Below are 24,063 nucleotides of genomic sequence, written 5' to 3' on the forward strand. Positions count from 1 at the left end.
AGATGAATATCGAGGGAATGAGAGTTTCCAAGCAACCAGTGACATTGTGGGATTATGGTGGTACTTAACTTTTGAGTTGCAGAACAAATAATGCAAGATATAAAATCTGGTATTACAACATTAATAAATGTTATTCCTGTTCAAAATAGCAAACAATTATCCACCTACTGCTGTGTTGTCTAAACATGAATAACACAGTAGGAAAGCATTATTTATCACAGGCCGTTTGAGGCACATTCCACTCGACAGAAAGTAGCGAAAGAGGAAAATCAAAATGTTCATTTTCTAGAATCTAACATGAGTAAACAGCAAAAGAAAAAGTCTAAAAATATTAATTCGGCTAACCAAGGAAATCACTAGCAAATCTGTAACTATACAGTGAGTCAATGGCTCTGGTGTTGCAACAGTGTTAGAACAAACGAGTAGTGAACAACTCTAAGAACTGAAAAGAGATCAGGTCAAAAAAAGTTGAGTTTTTTTCTCTAAAATGCTCTCCTCAAACAAGATAATTTAAATAAGCAAATGCACACTTCGAAATAAAATACAGGTTTCAAGTCTGCTAAACTGTCAAACACCAAGAATCTAAATAATAAATTAAATAGGATAATCTGGTTAACATTTCAGGTGGCAAGACAGTTTAACTTTTCACCAATTCAAATACCTCAGATTTCACATTAATCCCGAGGCTTCTGAAACTCTTCAGTTTGATACCTACTCACTTTAGCTGCAACAATGATTAACCAAGGCTAACCAAAATTTTAAATCCCGGTGCAATCTTTCAGACTGATATACCTGTCCTCAATTCTTCGTTGTTGATAATTAAATTATAGACTATAACCACACCAAAGTAAAAAGGTTGTGACAACCAGTATACATGTTCTTTATATGGTCATGCTACCTGGTTCTTTGACAGCTTCATTAGTCACAGGCTCCTTCTTTTGTGTGTCAGGTAAAGCTGGATTAACTTGTTCAGGTTCAATCTTCATTCCACGCCAGCTGCAAGTAAAGACATGATGCTTATAGCTAGATTGTTTATGTAGAAGGGCAGAGAGAGTATGGTTGAGGAAAAAAACTGCAAGAGATCACAGTCAGAGCTGAACACGGTCAAAGAAACAGCATCACCATAATCAGAGGGAGCAGCTTGGTGAGCGACTACATATCACTTGTGAATTTCATCATTGTGTTTTCATTCGTGATTCTTCAATGGGTGCCAATTTTAATTATGCTTTGGATTCCTATGACACTAATATTGTAATTCCAGTATCTTCAGTTAACTATTATCTCAGTCTTTAAAGATCCATTTAATTAAACATGAGAGTAGCAATGTCAATGGACTAGTAATCCAGAAGTAATAGAACAAAAAATAATGCTGGGGAACCTCATCAGGTCTGATAGCATTTTTGAAGAGACAAACAGTTAACATTCTTCAGAACTGAAGTCATATCAGACTTGAAACATAACATTTTCTCTCCTCAGTTGCTGCCAGATTGGAGTTGCACCAGCATTTACTGTTCTTACAAATCTCCGGGATTTGCAGCATTTTTGCTTTCATCACAGTAATTGGAAAATGGTGCCTGATCGTGGTGACAGTGGAAAAGGTTTTCACTGTATTTTAGCTTTTTCTCATTGTAAAATACATGTGACAATAAAATACTGCATTCATAATACGTGTGATAATAAAATCATTCATTCATTCATAATCCAGAGACCAAGGTTAAGGTTTGGGGACATGAGCTGAAATCCCACTTTGGCTGCCTTGGGACTTAAATTCATTTAAGTGAATCTGGAATTAAGAAATAATCTCAGGAGTGATGACCATGAAAATATCATCACTTGTCATAAAAACCAAATCGGTTTCACTAACATCCTTTAGGAAGGAAATCTGCTTTCCTTCTTGGGTCTGATATTCATTTGACTCCAGAACCATAGCAATTTGGTTGACTCTTAACTGCCCTCTGTAGTGGTCTAACAGTCATTCACTTCCAGGGGTAATGAGGGATGGGCAAACAAGTGCTGATCCTACCAGCAATACTCACAACCCGTGAACAAAAGTTAAAAGAAAAAGTTTTATGATTATTTTTCTGGGATATTTAAAGTCAGTGTTAAACGTTTTTATGGTCAGATTCTCAGTGATTGTAGAGGACAGTGAATTTAACCACCATGGCAGAATGGGATGCAACGGCGCCTCACTGGTTTACGTGGGAACTCACTAGGCAGCGTCTGACCTAGATATTGATGTACTTAGAAAGCGCCACCAGTTACTGTTTCCCAAGGTTTGGAGCCTGATAACTATTTGGCAGCATTGCAATTCACCCAGGGGATGGCGAAGCAAGTGACTACCAGAGGAAGACACAGGTAGTGTAACCATGCCTCTGAGCCAGTGGCATGGTTACACTACCTAATTGTTATTCAGTTGCATTGCAGAGGAGTGAGCAGTCCTTTGAAGAATGCAGCAGGCATCCAATGCTCTGTAGCCCGGGAGGTTGAACTGCACATAGGGAAAGAAGTGTAGAGAAGTCATAAGGAATTCGCGAGTTAAGGAAATAGGCATTTCTGCAGCCACAAGCATGTTGCTTCCCTGGTGACAAGGTGAGCAGAACAGCCTAAGGGAACAGCCAGAAGTGGTGATCCACGATGAAAAGCATCACTTTGATAAAGGATCTATTAAGTTACTGCAGTCAACCTTTCAGGCACCATGAAAGAAATTTAGGAGCAAGACCCCAAATGTAGTAATCCCATGCTGTCCATGACTGAGTATTAAACATGAAGAAAGTGAAGGCAAATGCATGGCTAGAGAAGTGCTGCAGGAAGAAAGGATTCAAATTCTTGTGCACTGAGCAGGCTCTGGGAAAGAGGGAACTATACAAGATGGATGAGTTGTAACTCTAAGAATGAGGACCAATGTCCTTGCCGAGAGTTTAATTAGTGCCATGGAATTGGTATTAATTAATTTAGCTTGACTTGATGCATGGCTGGAATGGGATCAGCACCAGGAATTCCGAGAGATTTCAGCTGTGGAGAGTACTTTTGTCATTGCTGAGCAAAAGATTGTTAATGGTATTGGGGATTCACGTTCAGGGGTCTCCAGATGCTAAGGAGTTACAGGAAATTTGACCCAGTGACAGCAGACTGGGTAAAGCAAGTACATACATACAGCTATAGTTTCATGCAGCAGAGGCAGAGTGTAAAGCTAATGAGACAAGTTGCAGAGCACAGCATGAGAAAATTCACTAGGGCTTGTGGAGAGAAACCCATGTAACTCACCAAAATTGACACTCAGTCAATTTCTGGCAAAGTTCACTCTACAGATATAGCTATGGAAAGTAAACAGCTAATAAAAGTTTACAGTGGAAAAGAAAGTACAGGTATTTCACACAGAATGGAGACAGAAGAGACGTGGGAAATAAACATTAAAGGGTTTGATCTGAAGAAGTTGCATGCAAGTTTCGGGCAGCACTGTGGTTAGCACTGCTGTCTCAGCGCCATGGACCCGGGTTCAATTCCAATGTTAGGCGATTGTGCAAACTCCATACAGACATTCTCCCAGTGTTGCATGAATTTCCTCGGGTGCTCTGGTTTCCCAAACATGTTGCAGGTTAGGTGAATTGACAATGCTAAATTGCCCATAGTGTTCAGGGATATGTACTTAGGTGCATTAGTCAGGGATAAATGTAGGGTAACAGGGTAGGGGAATACGTCTGGGTAGGTTATTCTTTGGAGGGTCCGTGTAGACTTGGGCCAACCTGGAGGATTTCTATGATAAAGGCAAGCCTACAAAACACAGTTTTGCTTCAAGATTTTTCAGAAACTAGTGGGTATATCCATAATTATGCCCAGTTCTGCAGCAAAGTGCTAAAAAGGTTGCCTCGTATGTTCAGATTTCATAAGAACTTGTACTTTATAAACATAAGCATGAGTTCTCAAAAGAAAGTAAGCGTTTTACATAAAAAAGAAAACAAACTTCTAGAAAGTAACTTTAGAAACAGTGGAAATATAAAAAAGACTTTTGATGAGAAGATAACATCAATTACTTATCATTGTTTTTTTTTAGTTTTGACAGTTTTACAGAATGGAAGCAAACAAGATACAATATTTTCAATGCTCAACAGACAGTACAGACAACCAGATGTCGAGATCCAGCCATTCTACTGTGACTGGACTTTTGATGATAAAAATGAAGAACATGCATTTTGAAGGTTACTGATAAAACATGAGTGGTGCAACAGTATAATTCAAGGGAGAAAGTGAGGACTACAAATGTTGGAGAGCCGAGTTGAGAGTGAAACCAGCACCACACTCTTGACAGAATTATTCAAGTACCTGATCACATTATCTTTCTCCTCTTCCTTCTCATTGGGTATGACTTCAACTTCATTTTCTTCCTTATTGATTTTGGGTTCATCTGCATTTTCTTTCTTTGATAATCTCTTCTGTAAAAATGGTGGTCCTCTCTTATTCAGATTTGATCTTCGAGGTTTCTGGATTTAAAAAATCCAACTGTTAAAGAATGGCCAATGTAACCTGTATAAGTCTATATTTGTAATAGACAAGGAAATATTTTGTATCTGTTCTAGCTCTGTTCAGTCCATGAAAAAGAATATCATTTATTGATTCAAAATAACCTATAATTCACAATGACAATTCATGACTTTATCTTACGAAGAAAAACACATTCAACACTCCAACAATGGATACAAATATATTTCTGCTTTATTGAAATTATGAAACAATGTACAATTGGCCAAATCTTCGATAGAATATTAAGGAACAGCAGATCAAAACAGTGGGAAACATTTTAAAATTCTTTTCCTTCACACGATGTGAGTGTTACTAGTAAGGCCATCATTTATTGTCCATCATTAATTATCCTGGAGGTGGTGGTGGTGAGCTACCTTGTAGAATCAATGCAGCCCATGTGATGAAGGTATTTACAGTGCTGTTTAATAGGGAGTTTCAGTATTTGGATCCAGAGACATCTGACGAACATCAATATTTTCCCAAGTCAAGGTGGAGGCAATTTTATTGATGGCAATATTCTTGTACCTGCTGTCCTTGTTGTCTCAATTAGTAATGATCACAGGTTTTCCAGGCGCTGTCAAAGAAACGGTGACAAGTTGCTGCAGTTCATCTTGTTGATGGTACATACTGCTGCCACTGTACACTGGTCTTGAAGGGAGTGAATCGTTAAGGTTATGGATAGTATGCTGATCAAGCAAGACACTTTGTTCTAGATGGCGTGATTTTGGAGTGCTGATAAAGCAGGACTCATTCCGATAAGTGAAGATTATTCCATCACACTGCTGACTTGTGCCTTAAGACCATAAAACATAGGAGTGGAAGTGAGGCCATTCTGCCCATCGAGTCCACTCCGCCATTCAATCATGGCTGATGGGCATTTCAACTCCACTTACCCGTGTTCTCCCCGTAGCCCTTAATTCCTCGTGACATCAAGAATTTATCAATCTCTGCCTTGAAGACATTTAGCGTCCCGGCCTCCACTGCACTCTGCAGCAATGAATTCCACAGGCCCACCACTCTCTGGCTGAAGAAATGTCTCCGCATTTCTGTTCTGAATTGACCCCCTCTAATTCTAAGGCTGTGTCCACGGGTCCTAGTCTCCTCGCCTAACGGAAACAATTTCCTAGCATCCACCCTTTCCAAGCCATGTATTATCTTGTACATCTCTATTAAGTCTCACCTTAATCTTCTAAACTCCAACGAATACAATCCCAGGATCCTCAGCCGTTCCTCGTATGTTAGACCAACCAGGGATCATCCGTGTGAATCTCCGCTGGACATGTTCCACTTCCAGTATGTCCTTCCTGAGGTGTGGGGACCAAAACTGGACACAGTACTCCAAATGGGGCCTAACCAGAGCTTTTTGAAGTCTCAGTAGCACAACGGTGCTTTTATATTCCAACCCTCTTGAGATAAGTGACAACATTGCATTCGCTTTCTTAATCACGGACTCAACCTGCATGTTTACCTTTAGAGAATCCTCGACTAGCACTCCCAGATCCCTTTGTACTTTGGCTTTACGAATTTTCTTACCGTTTAGAAAGTAGTCTATGCTTTTACTCTTTTTTCCAAAGTGCAAGACCTCACATTTGCTCACATTGAATTCCATCAACCATTTCCTGGACCACTCTTCCAAACTGTCTAGATCCTTCTGCAGCCTCCCCACTTCCTCAGTACTACCTGCCTGTCCACCTAACTTCGTATCATCAGCAAACTTCGCTAGAATGCCCCCAGTCCCTTCATCCAGATCATTAATATATAATGTGAACAGCTGCAGCCCCAACACTGACCCTTGGGACACCGCTTGTCATCAGTTGCCATTCCGAAAAAGAACCTTTTAGCCCAACTCTCTGCCTTCTGTCAGACAGCCAATCCTCAATCCATACCAATAGCTCACCTCGAACACCATGGGCCCTCACCTTGCTCAGCAGCCTCCCATGTGGCACCTTATCAAAGGCCTTTTGGAAGTCTAGATAGACCACATCCACTGGGTTTCCCTGGCCTAACCTACTTGTCACCCCTTCAAAGAATTCCAACAGGTTTGTCAGGCACGACCTCCCCTTACTAAATCCATGTTGACTTGTTCTAATCAGACTCTGCTCTTCCAAGAATTTAGAAACCTCATCCTAAATGATGGATTCTTCTTGCAGCTAGCGGACTGCCTTTGGGAAGACAGGAGCTGAAACACTTACAGTCAGAGTCATATAGAACGAAAACAGACTCGTCCACACCAACCAAATGTCCCAATCTCACCGGGTCCCATTTGTTAGAATCTGGCCCAAGTCCCTCTAAACACTTCCTATTCATATGCCTATTAAATGCTATAATTGTATTAGCCTCCACCACGTCCTCTAGCAGCTCATACCAGACATGCACCACCCTCTGTGTGAAAATGTTACCTCACATATCCTTTTTAAATCTTTCCCCTCTAACCTTAAACCTATGCTCTCGAGTTTTGGACCCCCCCCCATCATAGGAAAAATGCCTTGTCCATTTACCCTATCCATACCCGTCATGATTTTATAAACCTCTAGAAGGTTACCCCTAAGCCCCTGGCACTCCAGGGAAAAAAAACCTCAGCCTATGCAGCCTCTCCCTATAACTCAAACCCTCCAGATCTGGCAATATCCTTGTGAATCTTTACTGCATTCTCTCAACTTTAACAACATCCTTACTAGAGAAGGGGGACCTGAACCGAACACAGTATACAAAAGTGGCCTTATCAGTGTCCTGTACAGCCCCAACATGATGTCCCAACTCCGATACTCAATGTTCTTACCAATGAAGGCAAGCATACCAAACACCTTCATCACCCTGACTACCTGCGCCTCCATTTTCAAGGAACTATGCACTTGCACCTCTCAGTCTTTGTTCAGCAGTACTCCCAAGAGCCCTACCATTAACTGTATGAAGTCTGGCCCTGGTTTGCCTTTTGAAAATGCAACACATCACATTTATTTTGATTAAACTCCATCTGCCACTCCTCATAGCTCATAGCCAGCCTCTTATCTGCTCTTGTTGTCCCAACACATTAATATGTTAGATTAATTTAAATTTCTGCTAATGATCTTTCACTTATATTTGGCCCAAGACTGAAATGAGGTCTGAGACTAAGTGGTCCTGGCAGAAACCAAGTTGAGTTTCAGTAAACAGATCATTGTTGAGTAAGCACCACTTGATAACACTAGTGATAACACCATCTGTGAATTCACTGCTGATTGAGAACAAGCCGATAGGAGAGCAATGGATGGATTGGAATTGTCCTGCTTTTCGTGGACAGGACATACCTGAACAATTCTCCACCTCAATAGGTAGACGGCAATGTTGTAGGCGCACTCGTTCAACTTGATTAGAAGCAGTTTGCTTGGGAGCACAGGTCTTCAGCACTGCAGCTGTGGAGTTACCAGGATCCATAGCCTTTGCTGTATCCAGTGTAATTAGTGGCTTCTTGATATCACATGGGTGAACTGAATTGGCTGAAGTCTGGTTTCTGTAATAGCAGGGAAAGGAGGTCGAGATGAATCATCCTTCCGCATTTCTGGCTGAAGGTAGCTACAGATGCTTCACATTGCTCTTACACATGCTCCTGCTGGCTGGACTGTCACTGAGAAAGGGGAATGCCATCAGTTGTTTAAATACCCACCAGTACCGACATCTTGATGGGGCATGACTACTGAACTTTAATATGATCTGTCCACTGCAGGATCACTCAGATTGGCCAACTACATGCTGACTCCAGTTCTAGTATGCATTTAATTCTGTGTTTCTGCATCACCAGGCAGACTACTGTTTTTAGGTATGGCTGGTGTTGTTTCCAGCACGTTTTTTTTAACTTCTTGAACGAGAACCATTCAAATCTGAGAAAGGTGAAAGATACACACTGTGGCAGACTACAATGCTGCTGTTGCTGAAGCGTCACTAATGCACAATTATCAGCTGCTAGGTCTATTTTGAACCTGTACCATTTAACACAATGATAATGTAAAATAACAAGAAGGAAATCGCCCTCAGTGTGAATACAAGACCTCGTCACTTCAAAAACTAGGAGATTACCATTCTTCCTGACACTGCCATGGACTCAATCATCTCTGAGGGGTGACACTGAAGGAATTAGGAGGCTTGTTTACCACTCCAGTTTTGTCCTTCAGAACTCAGCCAGCTCAGTGTTACCAAGCCACCCCGATGATAAATACTGAAGTCCTGCACCCTATTACTTTCTGTGCCCCCCCAAAAATGAATTACTATGACAACGAAATAAAGCTGGTGCTCATTTTCCAATACTTCGAAATAACTCCTTTAATGAAGTGTGACGCACATGCTAAGTAGTGAGGAACCTTGGGTTTTTTTTAGACTCAATTGGTAATTTAGTTTCTCTCACCAGTTCAGTATCTTCTCCAAGACAGTTTCCTGCTGTCATCAGGACTTACAGTTCAAACAAACGGAGAGCTTTGGCATGTCCAACATTCTTTGGCTCTCAATGCAGCCATAATAAACAATGTCAGATTTAATTACAACCATTTCTAGCTGATTGTTCAGTTACCTGTGGTTGTGAGACAGGCGGTGCCTTGGGTAATAGCTTTGCTACTCCTGGTTCAGCTGCTGGCTCAGCTTGCTTCAGCTCTCCATTGTGGTAACTTACAACTGCAAAACACAAATAAGCATGCTCTTAACAACCTTTTGTACAATCCATTATGTATGTTCGTCAGAAAACCAAGGCACACAGTCTCACACCTGAACATTTGAACTTGTCATGGCTGAAAAAAAAATCAAAGAATTTTGTGAGGTTTGGTGCTCTTGTTGGTCAACTGAGGCAGTGCCAATTTTATAATTAATCCAATCTATCAGCTCCTGAAATCATACCTGAACAATCACCTGGCCCTGAAATGACTTATTCATTTTTGTCACAGAAATAAGTAAACCAGAAAGAGGAAAACTGCAACAAACACAGGATAGCAGCAGCTGGCTTTCTAAGATAACTATGTCTCTGTTTTTAATTGACATTTATTGCAGTCAAGATGGCCACTCCTTGATACCGATTAAGTAAATAGTTCCCTTGCTCCACCACTTAAAACTACACATGAAATGACCAATTGCAAATTCTTAATTTATATATGACAAGTGCAATAGTTTACAAACTGAAGTCTTCCAGGAATTATGGCAGTGATGCTCCATATTTTCACAAACCACTGTCAAGTACTGTGCAATTTACCTCACAAATCCCACTGTCAATATCTTTAAGACTACAATTAATAAATACTTTGCACTATGACAGGAAAGAACTTGCAGATATTTTTGGAGTATATTCTTGTACAATGTATACAAAAGTTAGAAAGGCACGGAAGAAATTGAATCTAATTTTAATATTGATGCACTTTAGCTCACAGAGAAGCATATGTGGCAGAGGCAAAATCACATTCCTCCCTATGCCCTCACTTCCTCAAATATCATAGTATTCTCTGATACAAAGATGGATAAGCAACACATGCCACAATTAAGTTTCAGCAAGTGAGCAAGAGTACTGACCATCATTAGCCATAAGCATGCATGTCCTAATTGTAAACTCACTGCTCAATGTATATTTTTGTACATACATACCTTGTATTTCACTCAACTTTACTTTATTTAGTCATCAAATTTCAGAGGAAATTTAAGTCCATTAAGAATGCATTGACATAGCATACAAACGAGTATGGCAGAACAAAGGAAACTGGCCATTATTGAGAAATTCAGGCAGGACGGAATACAAGTACATCTACCCCAAATCTATATTTATTGGGGATTATAATTCTATGACAATCACATGATGATACACAGAAAAATATCTGCATTTGACACAATGAATTATGCACTGCTAAAACTACGGGATATAAAATGAATACTGCAAATTAAAACCCTAATCCAAATTCTACTAATGTTGTCGTAAGAAAACTGGGGATGAAATGCACAAAAAACAAGTATTCATTCACTATGTCAGTTTAAGTCATTGAAATTTGACATTTTAACACAATTAACAATGTTCCCAAATTTTATAACATTTGCAAACTTTGAAGTTATCTCCTGCATAGCAAAATCCAGATTATTTTATGTAAAAAAGAGGTCCTAAAACAAATTCCTTTGGAACTCTATTACAAACCTTCCTCCAGCCTGAAAAGTATCCATTAATCGCTACTGTTTCCTATTACTAAACAAATTTTGTGCTCATGTTGCTACTGACCCTTTTACTCCACAAGCTCTAACTTTTCTCAAGTCTATTGTGCAATCCTGTATCAAATACCTTTTGGAAGTTCATGTGCATCACATTAACATCTGTTACCTTTTCAAAACAATTCAGCAAGTGAGTTGGATACAATTTTCCCTCAACAAATCCATGCTTGCAAATTAATTCATCTTTTTCCCCCCCTAACTTTTCCAAGTCCAGAGAAAATTGAAAGATTGTTAGTGTCTATGCATTTTCCGCTCACACCTCCTTCAATGTTCTTGGATGCATTTCATCTAGCCCTAGTGTTCTATCAACTTTAAGCACTAAGTACATTAAGCTTACTCAATATCATTCTATCAATTTTAAGCCCTTCCAGTGATAGAGTTTTCTCCTCTGTCACCATGACTGGAGTAGATGCAAAATATTTGTTCAATTCCTCTGCTACCCTTCCTGCCTCCATGCGCAAAGCCCACGTTTGGTCCCTAATTGGCCTGATTATTTCTTTTGTCACCGTTTTACCATTGACGTGTTTTTAGAAGACTTTGCAATTTCTCCATGTTAAATGCCAGTCCATTCACATACAAGTCTTCTTCACATATTTGCCTTTTGCACCTCCTGTCTGAACGTTTTGAAGTCAGCTTGGATATCAATTGTATTGTCTACCCAGCACTGGTCGTAGCCATACTCCTTCTTTCACATAATTTCTATCTCTATCATCTAGGGAGATGCTGATTTTTTTTTACCTCACCTTTCCCTTTTGAGGGAACATACTTTGGCTACACAGAAATTAACAGCATTTGGGGAACAGTTAGCTACCATTTATTGTTAATGGTGACGCATCAGACTACTCGTGAACTTCAAGGCCTGCATTCACAAAGTACTGTGAGGTAAAAGTTTCTACGGTACCCTTTCACTGTCAGATAACGATCCTACAGTGCATTAGCAGATGCATGGGAGTAGGTCTCCATCCCGTCCTCTTGGCCGGGCTGGATGTGTGGTGCAGGGAGACTACAGGAAAGGAAAATAAGGAAGAAATAGATAAGATTACCTTTCCAAAACGCATACATGGGTTTTATAAACATCACATTGTTTGGCATCATAAAGATTCACTCAGTGTAAATTTGTGTCCATGTGAATACAGTGCATGCCTCAAAGCCTTGTGGATTGTTTGGATTGCACCTCATGAGGTTGCCCTTGCATTTGACTGGATACTTGCAGCTATCCCATTCATGATTACATTCAGTCAGACTCAGAGGAGACGTCAAACAGAACAAAATACTTGATGCATTGACAGTTGAGGCATGCGGCTTATGCCTGACCCTCTACCAATTCTCATTTGAACTTGACTGTTGAGAAGAATCACCATTCAATATCCCTCCTCACCACTGGCAACAAAAAAATACAACTCTCAGTCATATAGCATGGGAACAGACCATGTACATAATCCCAAACTAAACTCCTCCCACCTGCCTGTTCCTGGACCATATCTCTCCAAACTTTTCCTATTCACGTACTTATCCAACAGTCTTTTTAACATTGTCATTGTACCCACATCCACCAATCCCTCAGGAAGTTCATTCCACACGCAAACCACTCACTAAAAAAAATGCTTCCTTGTGTCTTCTTTAAAATCTCTCTTTTCATCTTAAAAATAGGCCCACAGCTTTGAAATCCCCGCATCCTAGAGAAAAGATACCTACCATTGACCATATCTATACGCCATCGTGATTTTATAAACCTCTGTAAGATCACCTATCAACCCCCTATGTCCAGTGGAAAAAAACCCAACCTTTCTTTATAACTTCCAGGTCCAGCAACATCCTGGTAAATCTCTTCTGAACCCTCTAAGTCATAATATCCTTCCTAAAACAGGGCAAGTAGAACTGAACACCACACTCAGAAGAGGCCTCACCCTGTACAATCTCAACATGACTTTCCAACTCCTATGCTCAAAGCACTGAGCAACAAAGGCAAGCATGCTAAATGCCTTTTCAATTGGCCTGACGGCATGAGGAAATTGCAATGTGTTAAAATCAAATGAGTGAAGCTGATGCACATCATTTGCAACATTTTAGCACTATTGATTTGTTTTCTTCTTTCTGTTAGTGGCACAACAGACAGCCTTTTCTCCCATGCCACTGGGGTAACATGACACAGTCAAGCACCCAGGACAATGTGGCAAACAGTTACAACAAGATTTGAAATTTCCCATTCAGGACTTCAGTCAGTAAAATCACGAGGAAATGCCAAACAGAATGATCCATCTAAAGGGCAAGAAAAAACTTTTTTGAAAGAAAATCAACATTAGATCAAATGAATGCAACCAACCATTACAGAGTAAAAAGTGAGGTCTGCAGATGCTGGAGATCAGAGCTGAAAATGTGTTGCTGGTTAAAGCACAGCAGGTTAGGCAGCATCCAAGGAACAGGAAATTCGACGTTTCGGGCCAGAGCCCTTCATCAGGAATGAAGGGCTCTGGCCCGAAACGTCGAATTTCCTGTTCCTTGGATGCTGCCTAACCTGCTGTGCTTTAACCAGCAACACATTTTCAACCAACCATTATAGGCCTTGCAAAAGGAAAAGAGGAAGGAAGGAAAATACATTGCAATCCATTCTTTTTAATTTGAGTTTTATATGTTTTTGCTTAAATAATTCAAATTTTTATGGCAGATTTTGATGATGTTAATAAAACATCCAGGGCGGTCTTTTTATGAATGAGTTCAAAACATATTTAACAGAGTTTCAAGTTAACAATTTCACATTAAGGCTGCATTAACATTTCACTATTACTGGGTCCCTGCACATCCATCTCCTGGGGCACTTATCAGCTAGTCTAACCTTTCACAGCTGAGCTACCAAGTAAAGCATGCTGCCAATGGGGTTTACCGCAGTAGTCTAAACTCACAGCAAAAGTTCAAGCCGCAGAAGTTAAAACCAGTTCAAGAGACTAAGTGCAAACAATGGAGAGGAAAGAATTGCAATGGTCATGCAAGGTTCTCCTCTAATACACTGAAAGAACATTACAGAAACTGGAACGAAAAACAGAAAATGCTGGAAAGGCTCAGAAGGTCAGGCAGCATCAACGGAGAGAGAAAAAGAGTTAACAGTTTGCAGTCAGTGACGAAGCAGTAGAGCTTGCCATTTATTATGTTAACAGCTCCCACGAGCCTTTAGTGAGTCTTTGAATGTGAATTTGCACTATCTCATCTCATGATCATTCCTAGGATAGAACCCATACCAAGGGGTGCGTTACCTCACAAAGAAATACATTTATTCTTCAATTTATTGATCCATGCAGAGTCAAAACACATTTTAGGGTGGCACAGTGATGCAGTGGTGAGCACTGTTGACTTACAGTGCCAGGGAGCAGAGTTCGATTCCCCCTTGAGCGACCGTGTGGAATTTGTGCATTCTCCCTGTGTCCGCATGGGTTTCCTCTGGGTGCTCTGGCTTCCTCTCACAATCCAAAAGATGTGCAGGTCAGCTGAATTGGCCATTCTAAATTGCCCAAAGTGTTAGGTGCATTACTCAGGGATAAAGAGAGGATAGGGGAATGGGGTTGGACGGTTTGCTGTTTGGAGGGTCAGTGTGGACTTGTTGGGTCAAATGGTTTCCACACTGAAGGTAATCTAATCTTCGAAACTCGTTAGTTTTAATATAATGTTCAGACAGGCACAGAAAGCAAAATAATAAAGATGAAGAAAGAAAGAAAATAAAAGATACATTCATAAAAGACAGAATGAACAGTAAAAATAAAATGTCCACACTAAGTTCTGAATGAACTTGCAACATCAATTTAACAAGGACAGAAAAGTTGGCTGACAGCACTTACCATTAGCATGGCATTCAAATTCACTCATATCTGAATACACTAGCTCTAACGTTTTCTAGTGTGTTTAGTCAGCAACAATGGATCAGTACACCAAGCTTCACCTACTACATTGATTTCAGTGCTGCTTCTACAGCTAGGACTGATACTGTATTCCTGAACAGGATGTCAGACTACAATGGTTTGAACGTCCATTTTTAAACACATACACAGACTCAGGAAGTTGCTGCCTTATTTACCCAGAGTAATATTAATAAGCACTGTTAGCCTCACTGTACTACTTAATGCAAAATCGAGGTCAATGTTCAAGCTCTAAACAAAGATTATGACAAGATTAACTCTGTTTCTCCCTCACTGGTACAGCCTGACTTGCTGAGGATTTACAGATGCTTCTTTGAATGGGACAACCCACACATCCTAGGGCAGGCAAAACAAAGACACGCACGAGAATTCTTAGAGGCGTGGCATCCTAACCAGAACTCATCAGGCAACACATCGATTTAGATCCTATCTACCTCCCCTTGGGAAAAAAAGAGACTGGAATGACACCACCCACCTGAAGAAACCAAGACCTATAAAGAGAGTGGTGGGATATGCCACCCGCACTTCACCAGAGACTCTCTCTGATGATGTTACCTGGTATGGTGACGAAACATCTGAAAACAAACCTTCAAGCTCAGTGAGCTAACTTACATACATCTATTGATTGCATATATTTCCCCTGAACATACACCCAACGTAAAAAAGGTGCATCATTATCACCTCAACGTTTTGAAGCAAAATAGTCCTATCATCGTGGAACTGTGCTCAAATTGGCAGCATAAGAAAAACTCCAGTCCAAAAGGCTGGGAGGGGTCCTACCTTGCCATCGTTCAGACAGATTAGGGTATGCTGCAACACCACAAACAACCATGAAGACAAACAGGAACGCAATCAGGCTCCGCTGCAATCTTGATAGCTGTTTCCATTTCTAGTTTGAAAAGTGAATTGTATTTAAAAAGATATAGAACACTGGAAATGATGTTGTTACCTGGTAACTTGTGATGACAAATTCTTAACAGAAAACATCTCAAAATAAAAGTTACTTTCCCAGGTTTCAGGGGAAAATTATTGTAATCAGGTAAACCTATTTTAGTTCACGCTGACAGATTTGCAGACACAGCATTCCTCCCCAGAGAACAGGCTGCAGAATGATTCAGTTCAAAGATGCTAATTTGTCATCCATCAGGAGATGGAGAAGTTTAGCATGAATCGATTGCCTCTCATTTCTTTTTTTAAAAAAGTGCCTATCCCTTTTCAGCATGATCTCAGTCAAGGTCAGCGACCAATTACACACCAAGTGCAAATGGATTTGCACAATCTCTGAAAAGTATTGCTGTTACTGCATATGCAAAACTCTTTTCAGGTCAAGGTACAATGTTACAAAGTAGTTCATTCAATTGTAGACTGAACACTCAGTGCAATTTATATCTCAGTACTGCGCAGTTCTTTTATCATGAAAACCTGACTGACATTTTTATTGCCCTCACCCAGGTTTATTGTGGCCAACTGCAACATCCAGGTTAGATCAGGAATTGAAATTGTCCCCTACCAGTCACTATACCAGACCTCTACATAGAGCAGTCAAAGATTTTAGGCTCAGAGGGAATGAGAGCTAGTTTGTGAAGCCCAGATATAGCAACACAAGCCAGGCTCTCATTTCTTATTTTTGCTGCATTTGCTGGACTCATCTACAATTGATAACAAAACAGACTGTCATTTTGTTTGTATCAGCAATAGGTACAAATTAGTGGGAATGTGCCTTTACTTCATATTCATTGTCAAAGGTTTTGACCTGTAGTCAGTCCATAAATGCTAGGGTCACCAATGAACTAGGTCTGTGGGAGAACTTAGCAAAGCAAGGGAACATTTTTCTCAGCCACAAGATATATAATTCACATGGACAAAATCAGATTTATGAAAGCACAGGGCAACTGCACACGTTAATTCTATGAATCTCCCATACTGTTTTCAATTGAATGGTAGCGCAGTTAAGTGAGATCCAGTTTAAATATCCCTAAAGTACCAAGACTTAAATAACTATTTCACAGGAAATGCAAACTCACACTGACCTAAATGCAATAAGCAGCCAAACAAAACCATTCCGATTTCCCTAAGTGGACCTGAGCGACAAAGCACTCTGCAGTGTTCACTGATGCGTTGTATCATCCTATCTGAAAACAGTAAGCTTTATCTTGCTTCGAACACTGTGCAAAGACTAGAGAGGCAGCCTTTGCATATCATTTTAAACCTAGTCATGTTACAAATAATGAAACCTTAAGAGATAAAAATTCTCCCTCGTATGATTTTAATTTTTTTTGTACAAGAAAATAAGTTCTAAAAAAGTATTTAGGAATCTCACCCTTCAAATGGCTTCAAAACCTAAATATAACTTCCCCACCAATTACATTTATATCCCTATTCAACAGACTGATAATACATTTAAAAATAAGACCCAAATAACACTCTCACAAATGCCATATACTTCTGAGCTGTTTCCTGCTTTTCATTTAACCAAAATCACTGTCTCCCAATTCAACCCGAGGTTTTATAGCTAACTATTATAGATACAATATGGTTTGTCTTACCCTCCAGCAGGATTGTCTCCTCCAGGTCTTACTGTTGTCATAGGTCCTTCCAGCCTGATTACCCAGTGTCACTGAGATAAAGTCCCTCCGTTGTGGTGAATACATCCTTTAAAAATCTTCTGGGAGGATAACGATTTCCAGTACACTGCAAGCTGATTCAATAGGAAAACATTGGTACTGGGTTTATTGTTAACTTGCAAGAACTCCGTGGGAACAATTCCATTTGTCAGTACTGAACAAGATCATAGATCTCAAGGTTACATCAGCTCATAAAGAACAAGCATTGCACAATGTGTGATGTATCAATCCTTATAAATGTGCTCAAGTGAAGAGATGGAATCCACAGGCAGAAATGAGGAAGGATTCAGTATGAAACCATTCATCTCTCAAACCTGTTCTACCATGCGGTTAGACTGATGTGTATCATAACCACGTCTACCCACTTCAGTGACCTTTAAAAAGAAATCGGAGTTTCAATACATTCAACTCATTGATCCTTACCTGCTATTTTGAGGGAACAGAGTTAGCCCATTGAATGAAGAACTGTTTGTGAAATCACACCTCAACTGCTTATCACTAATTTAACGGTGAAACCTCTAACTGTAGCCTCCCCAACAAGGCTAAAATTGCTTAGTTTCTTTACACAAATTTTAGAACGTTATCAGTGGCAACACTTCATTTCAGGAAAGGACACATTCCATGATAATTTTGATTAACAGAAAGTAATGAGGTAGATTTGGACTTTCAAAATTATATAATGCATGTTTTCTAAGATTACTTGAATTTTGTTCATTTGACAGGGTGGTGTCCCTTCATCATCCCACTTCTATTGATCTAGAAGGCAAAGCTGAAAGCAACCTGAGTCACATACAGCAAAAATGGGGAACAATCGTACGATAGTTATATTATTGGACTTGCAATTCAGAGGCCTGGACTAAAAATCCAGAGAAATGTGTTCAAATATAAGAAGGGTTTGGAGGGATATGGGCCGGGTGCTGGCAGGTGGGACTAGATTGGGTTGGGATATCAGGTCGGCATGGACGGGTTGGACCGAAGGATCTGTTTCCATGCTGTACATCTCGATGACTATAAATGTCACCATGAAAGCTGGAAAGTTAAATGATTAAGTAGTTCTGGAATTAAAGCTAGCATCAATAATAATAATAATAATAATAATAATTAATTAACTCAGATTATCACAAACATCTATCTGCTTCACTAGTGTCCTTACCCAATCTGAGCTGCATGTAATTCTGGACCCAGAGCTGTTGACTCTTAACTGTGTTTTTAAATCCCTAACAAGCCACTCAGGTAAAGGCGATTAGGATGACAATAATGGTGGGGTGAGGGTCATGATGTTCATTTGTGAATCACGAACAAAGAAATTACCTTAACGTTAGAATTTCTGGTTCTTATCTCAATGTTTGCAACAATGAAGTATAAATAATCACTGCATCAGCAATGCAAATCCAAAATCTCTGTTTCTCACTAGCTAAGCATAGTGAATTCTGATCTGCACCTGGGCCATTTTGACAAAGAATATCGTACACAGAAATACAGTCTGTGTGTGGACTTTCGCACTAGATAGACATTATACAGTATTTTAACAAAGAGAGGAACTGGCAAAAATTCCACATGGCCACACAAGAGAGAAATTCCTGTTCTATCCGCTTTCATGGATCAATTTAGCAGCCACTTCAATCAATCAATCAACTTTCTCCTCAATTCCCAACTGGATTCATTAGTGCAATCTGATATTTGTGATCTCTAGGTTTGGCTACCTCTATTCAAACCATTTAACAATCTTCTTGACCTTTAACCGGGTCATCCCTGGGCTTTCTTCTTTCTCGTGGAAAGAGTCTTACTTTTGCAACTTTACCAATGTCACTACATTTCCTTTATAATATGGAGGCCAGAAATGGGTGCAGTTATCCAAATGAGATCAAATCAAGGTCCTCTGCACATTTAGCATAACCTCTCTGCTTTCCAATTCCATCAAAACTAAACCACTTTGCTTCATGTCTTCCTAAAAGGGCAATTACCTATGCTACTACTTTGAACGTAGTACAGTTCTGCACCCCCAGAACACTTTGCTCATCCACTCAATTTAGTTTCTTATATTCCAAGGAGTAAGTGGTCTCTCATTGCCCCATAAGGATATAGTACCTCAGATCCCTGTCTCAGTTTTAATTACACCCTAAAACAAACAAATTTTAAAACTGCTTGTCAATTGTGAAGCAACTTATACTTGTGTAAAAATATATATTTGCATAAATAATCTGATCATAATAAAACAGGTGGAAATCTTTAAATTCTAACACGACTAGACAGGATAAACAAGATATTCCCAATGGCTGAGGAGTCCAGAATCACGGATCACAATCTAAGGATATTGGGTAAACCATTTAGAAGTTACAGAAATATTTCATTAAAATGGTTAAGATACATTGAAGAAAATAGATAATAAGCAACATACAAACTAAGTTTCAGAATCATAGTATGTTATCCTGGTTAAGTACTGCTTGGCAGTCTTTTTTTGACAGCCAGTTAGTTAAACAGTATGTTTTAACAGCCATCATCATAAGTATATACTGAACTTCATATGGAGGACCGAAATTTGTCCAAAACAAAAGATTTGTTTCTAAGAAGAGTTAACCATTTATAAATCTGAATAACACCTGCAGCAAGCTGTGGTAGGATGAAGCCTTCCCCCTTCTGCACTCACAAATCTGATCTACAGCACAAGCGGTAGGTGTTTCCTGTTGCTGTCAACACAGTGTGAAGGCTGGGAAAATGCCACCTGCACAATGCTGACACTAGCAAAACACTAAACTGAGCAATAAAAATCAGTCAAAAAAACTAGTATCAACTGAAAATTTGAGAATCTTAGAGAGATGACATTTTTTTAAAAAAATAAAACATGACTATGAGATTTCTGAGCATCACAATAAGCAACAGTTGACACATACTCTGTTTTATGCCACAATGAGAGAAGAAACAAAAATAGAATGGAAAATGAAACACTCCTAAAGCAAAATGTTGAAAACAAACCGAGAAACATGGAAATAAAGTAACTGAACTGTTACTCAATTTTCATCAGTTGTACAATGTAGTTGTACAGGGGTCAACATTCTCCAAAGACAAATTGGAACTTAAGTAATACTAATCTTAAAGAATAACATTTAAAAAGGTTTAATTAATGCACTGACAGAAAAGGAAGGTTCAGAAATGATTTCCAAGGATGTTGCCAGGGTTGGAAGATTTGAGCTATAGAGAGAGGCTGACCAGGTTGGGGCTGTTTTCCCTGGAGCGTCGGAGGCTGAGGGGTGACTTTATAAAGAGGTTTATAAAATAGTGAGGGGCATAGAATAAATAGACAAAAGTCTTTTCCCTGGGGTCGGCGAGTCCAGAACTAGAGGGCATAGGTTTAGGGTGAGAGGGGAAAGATATAAAAGAGATCTAAGAGGCAACTTATTCACACACTTATTGAATGAGCTGCCAGAGGATGTGGTGGAGGCTGGTACAATTACAACATTTAAGAGGCATTTGGATGGGTGTATGAATAGGAAGGGTTTGGAAGGATATGGACCAGGTATTGGCAGGTGGGACTAGATTGGGTTGGGATCTATGGTCAGCATGGACAGGTCCGACCTAAGGGTCTGTTTCAGTGCTGTATATCTCTGTGACCGTAGGTTAAACAAAGCAAAATCCAGTTGGGATTCCAGGCAATGCTTCCTTGACATGAAACTGTTAACATTTAGAGTGAAATTGGGGTTTGAATATAGGGGCAACATTTAAAAAAAACAGGGACAAATTCCACTCATTGGGTAATTTATTTGGAATGAGAGCACGTTGAGAGTTTGTGAAGAGCTTGGAGGTACCTGCTCACTGTGGGAGCTCCAGCCCAGCTCCTAGAGCGGGCCCCCAGCTCTGCTCTCTACTCGAGCAGCCGGTCAGAGCCGCGGCCTAGCCGCCAGGCAGCAGCAGTCAGCGGGGCCTCAAGACTCAGCCCTCGAACCGCACAGTCACGTCAAGGCCCCCCCCCCCCCAAGTATGGAAGGCTCATCTCCCGCAGTCAGTCTTACCTTCCAGCCCGGTCCCAGTGCCAGCTCAAACCCTGCCTCTCTCTCTCTGTCCGGCTCCAGCTGAACTTCCGGGCTCCCGAGCCCCGCCCCCACCGTCACTGCCATGGAACTGTAGGGGCATCCCATTCAGCAGAAAACTGACTACATCCAAACAAACATTGCAAAAATAATACCCACTGCAGGAACAAAAGACACTGCAAAAATAATACCCATTGCAATAGGAAAAGACAGTGCAAAAATAATACCCATTGCAATAGGAAAAGACAGTGCAAAAATAATACCCATTGCAATAGGAAAAGAGTGCAAAAATAATACCCATTGCAATAGGAATAGACAGTGCAAAATTAATACCCATTGCAATAGGAATAGACACTGCAAAATAATACCCATTGCAATAGGAAAAGACAGTGCAAAATTAATACCCACTGCAATAGGAATAAACACTGCAAAAAGAATACCCATTGCAATAGGCAAAGAGACTGCAAAAATAATACCCACTGCAATAGCAACAAACTTGGTAAAAAAAATACCTATTGCAATAGCAAAGTATATGGTTAAAAATAAGACCCATGACAACAACAAACTTTGTAAAATAATACACACTGCAACAAAACAAACATTGTAAAAATGATACCCATTGCAATAGCAAAAGACATGCGCTGCCCTCCCTCCGCCATGGTAAAGATAAGATCCATTGCAACAAAACAAACTTACCTCCTTCCCAAGATCCACAAACCTGACCACCCTGGCTGTCCTATTGTCTCAGCATGCTCCTGCCCCACCGAACTCATCACCACCTACTTTGACACTGTCCTAGTGCCCGCCAAGTCCAGGAACTCCCCACATACATTCGAGACATCACCCACGCCCTCTACCTCCTCCAAGACTTCCGTTCCGCCCCGCCCCCCCCCCCCAACACCTAATCTTCACCATGGATATCCAATCCCTCTACACCTCCATCCGCCACGACCAGGGCCTCCAAGCCCTCCGTTTCTTCCTCTCCCGACATCCCCAACAGTACCCGTCCACCAACACTCTCATTCGTTTGGCTGAACTTGTCCTCACCCTTAACAATTTCTCCTTCGAATCCTCCCACTTTCTCCAGACCAAAGGGGTAGCCATGGGCACCCGTATGGGCCCCAGCTATGCCTGTCTCTTTGTTGGCTATGTAGAACAGTCCATCTTCCACAGTTACACCAGCACCACTCCCCACCTTTTCCTCCGCTACATTGATGACTGCATTGGCACTACCTTGTGCTCCCGCGAGGAGGTTGAGCAATTCATCAACTTCACCAACACATTCCACCCCAACCTTAAATTTACCTGCACCATCTCTGACACCTCCCTCCCCTTCCTGGAGCTCTCCATCTCCATTAATGACGACCGACTTGACACTGACATTTTTTACAAACCCACTGACTCCCACAGCTACCTGGATTATACCTCTTCCCACCCTACCTCCTGCAAAAATGCCATCCCGTATTCCCAATTCCTCCGCCTCCGCCATATCTGCTCCCAGGAGGACCAGTTCCACCACAGAACACACCAGATGGCCTCCTTCTTTAGAGACAGTAATTTCCCTTCCCACGTGGTTAAAGATGCCCTCCAACGCATCCCGTCTATATCCTGCCCCTCCGCCCTCAAGCCTCACCTCTCCAACCATAACAAGGACAGAACCTCCTGGTGCTCACCTTCCACCCTACCAACTTTCACATAAACCACATCATCCGATGACATTTCCGCCATCTCCAAACAGACCCCACCACCAGGATATATTTCCCTCCCCACCTATTTCCACTTTCCACAAAGACCATTCCCTCCGTGACTACCAAGTCAGGTCCACACCCCCAATAATCCATCCTTCCATCCTGGCACCTTCCCCTGCCACCGCAGAAATTGCAAAGCCTGCGCCCACACCTCCTCCCTCACCTCCATCCAAGGCCCCAAAGGAGCCTTCCACATCCATCAAAGTTTTACCTGCACATCCACCAATATCATTTATCGTTTCCGTTGCTCCCGATGCGGTCTCTTCTACATTGGGGAGACTGGGCGCGTCCTAGCAGAGTGCTTTAGAGTACATCTCCTGAACACCCGCACCAATCAACCCCACCGACCTGTGGCTCAACATTTCAACTCCCCCTCCCACTCTGCCGAGGATATGCAGATCCTGGGCCTCCTCCACCACCAGTCCCTCACCACCCGATGCCTGGTGGAAAAACACCTTATCTTCTGCCTTGGAACACTTCAACCCCATGGCATCAATGTGGATTTTCACCAGTTTCCTCATTTCTGCTTCACCTACCTCACCCCAGCTCCAGCCTTCTAGCTCAGCACCGCCCTCATGACCTGTCCTACCTGCCTATCTTCCTTTCCACCTATCCATTCCACCATCCTCTCTGCCCTATCACCTTCATTCCCATCCCCATTCACCCATTGTACTCTTTGCTACCTTCCCCCACCCTTCTCTCTGACCTATCACCTCCATCCCCACCCCCATTCACCTATTGTAATATATGCTACTTTCTCCCCACCCCCCTCTCATTTATCTCTCCACTCTGCAGGCACCCTGCCTCTATTACTGATGAAGGGCTTTTGCCCGGAACGTCAATTTTCCTGCTCCTCGGATGCTGCCTGACCTGCTGTGCTTTTCCAGCATTCTAATCTAGACTCTTGGTAAAAATAATACCCATTGCTATAGCAAAAAACATGGTAAAAATTATACCCATTGCAATAGCAACAGACATTGTAAAAATAATACCCATTGCAATAACAACAAACTTGGTAAAAATAAAATCCATTGAAATA

At 41.0% G+C, this 24,063-nt stretch overlaps 1 protein-coding gene across 2 annotated transcripts in view; it reads right to left on the reverse strand.

Annotated features, from left to right (window-relative positions):
- man1b1b (mannosidase, alpha, class 1B, member 1b) overlaps positions 1-21,330 on the reverse strand; it is a 44,723-nt gene extending 23,393 nt beyond the window's left edge. For both annotated transcript variants that reach the window (XM_060841326.1, XM_060841325.1), the window contains exons 1-6: positions 21,259-21,330; positions 17,174-17,325; positions 15,408-15,516; positions 9,059-9,159; positions 4,321-4,478; positions 899-996 (exon numbers count right to left, since the gene is read on the reverse strand). In XM_060841326.1, the coding sequence (XP_060697309.1) occupies positions 899-996; positions 4,321-4,478; positions 9,059-9,159; positions 15,408-15,516; positions 17,174-17,278 (571 nt within the window). In that variant the 5' untranslated portion in view covers positions 17,279-17,325; positions 21,259-21,330. The remainder of the gene's footprint in view (positions 1-898; positions 997-4,320; positions 4,479-9,058; positions 9,160-15,407; positions 15,517-17,173; positions 17,326-21,258) is intronic.
- Positions 21,331-24,063: the final 2,733 nt, after the last annotated feature.

This window comes from Hemiscyllium ocellatum, chromosome 21, assembly GCF_020745735.1.
Source record: "Hemiscyllium ocellatum isolate sHemOce1 chromosome 21, sHemOce1.pat.X.cur, whole genome shotgun sequence".
Classification (NCBI taxonomy): domain Eukaryota; kingdom Metazoa; phylum Chordata; class Chondrichthyes; order Orectolobiformes; family Hemiscylliidae; genus Hemiscyllium; species Hemiscyllium ocellatum.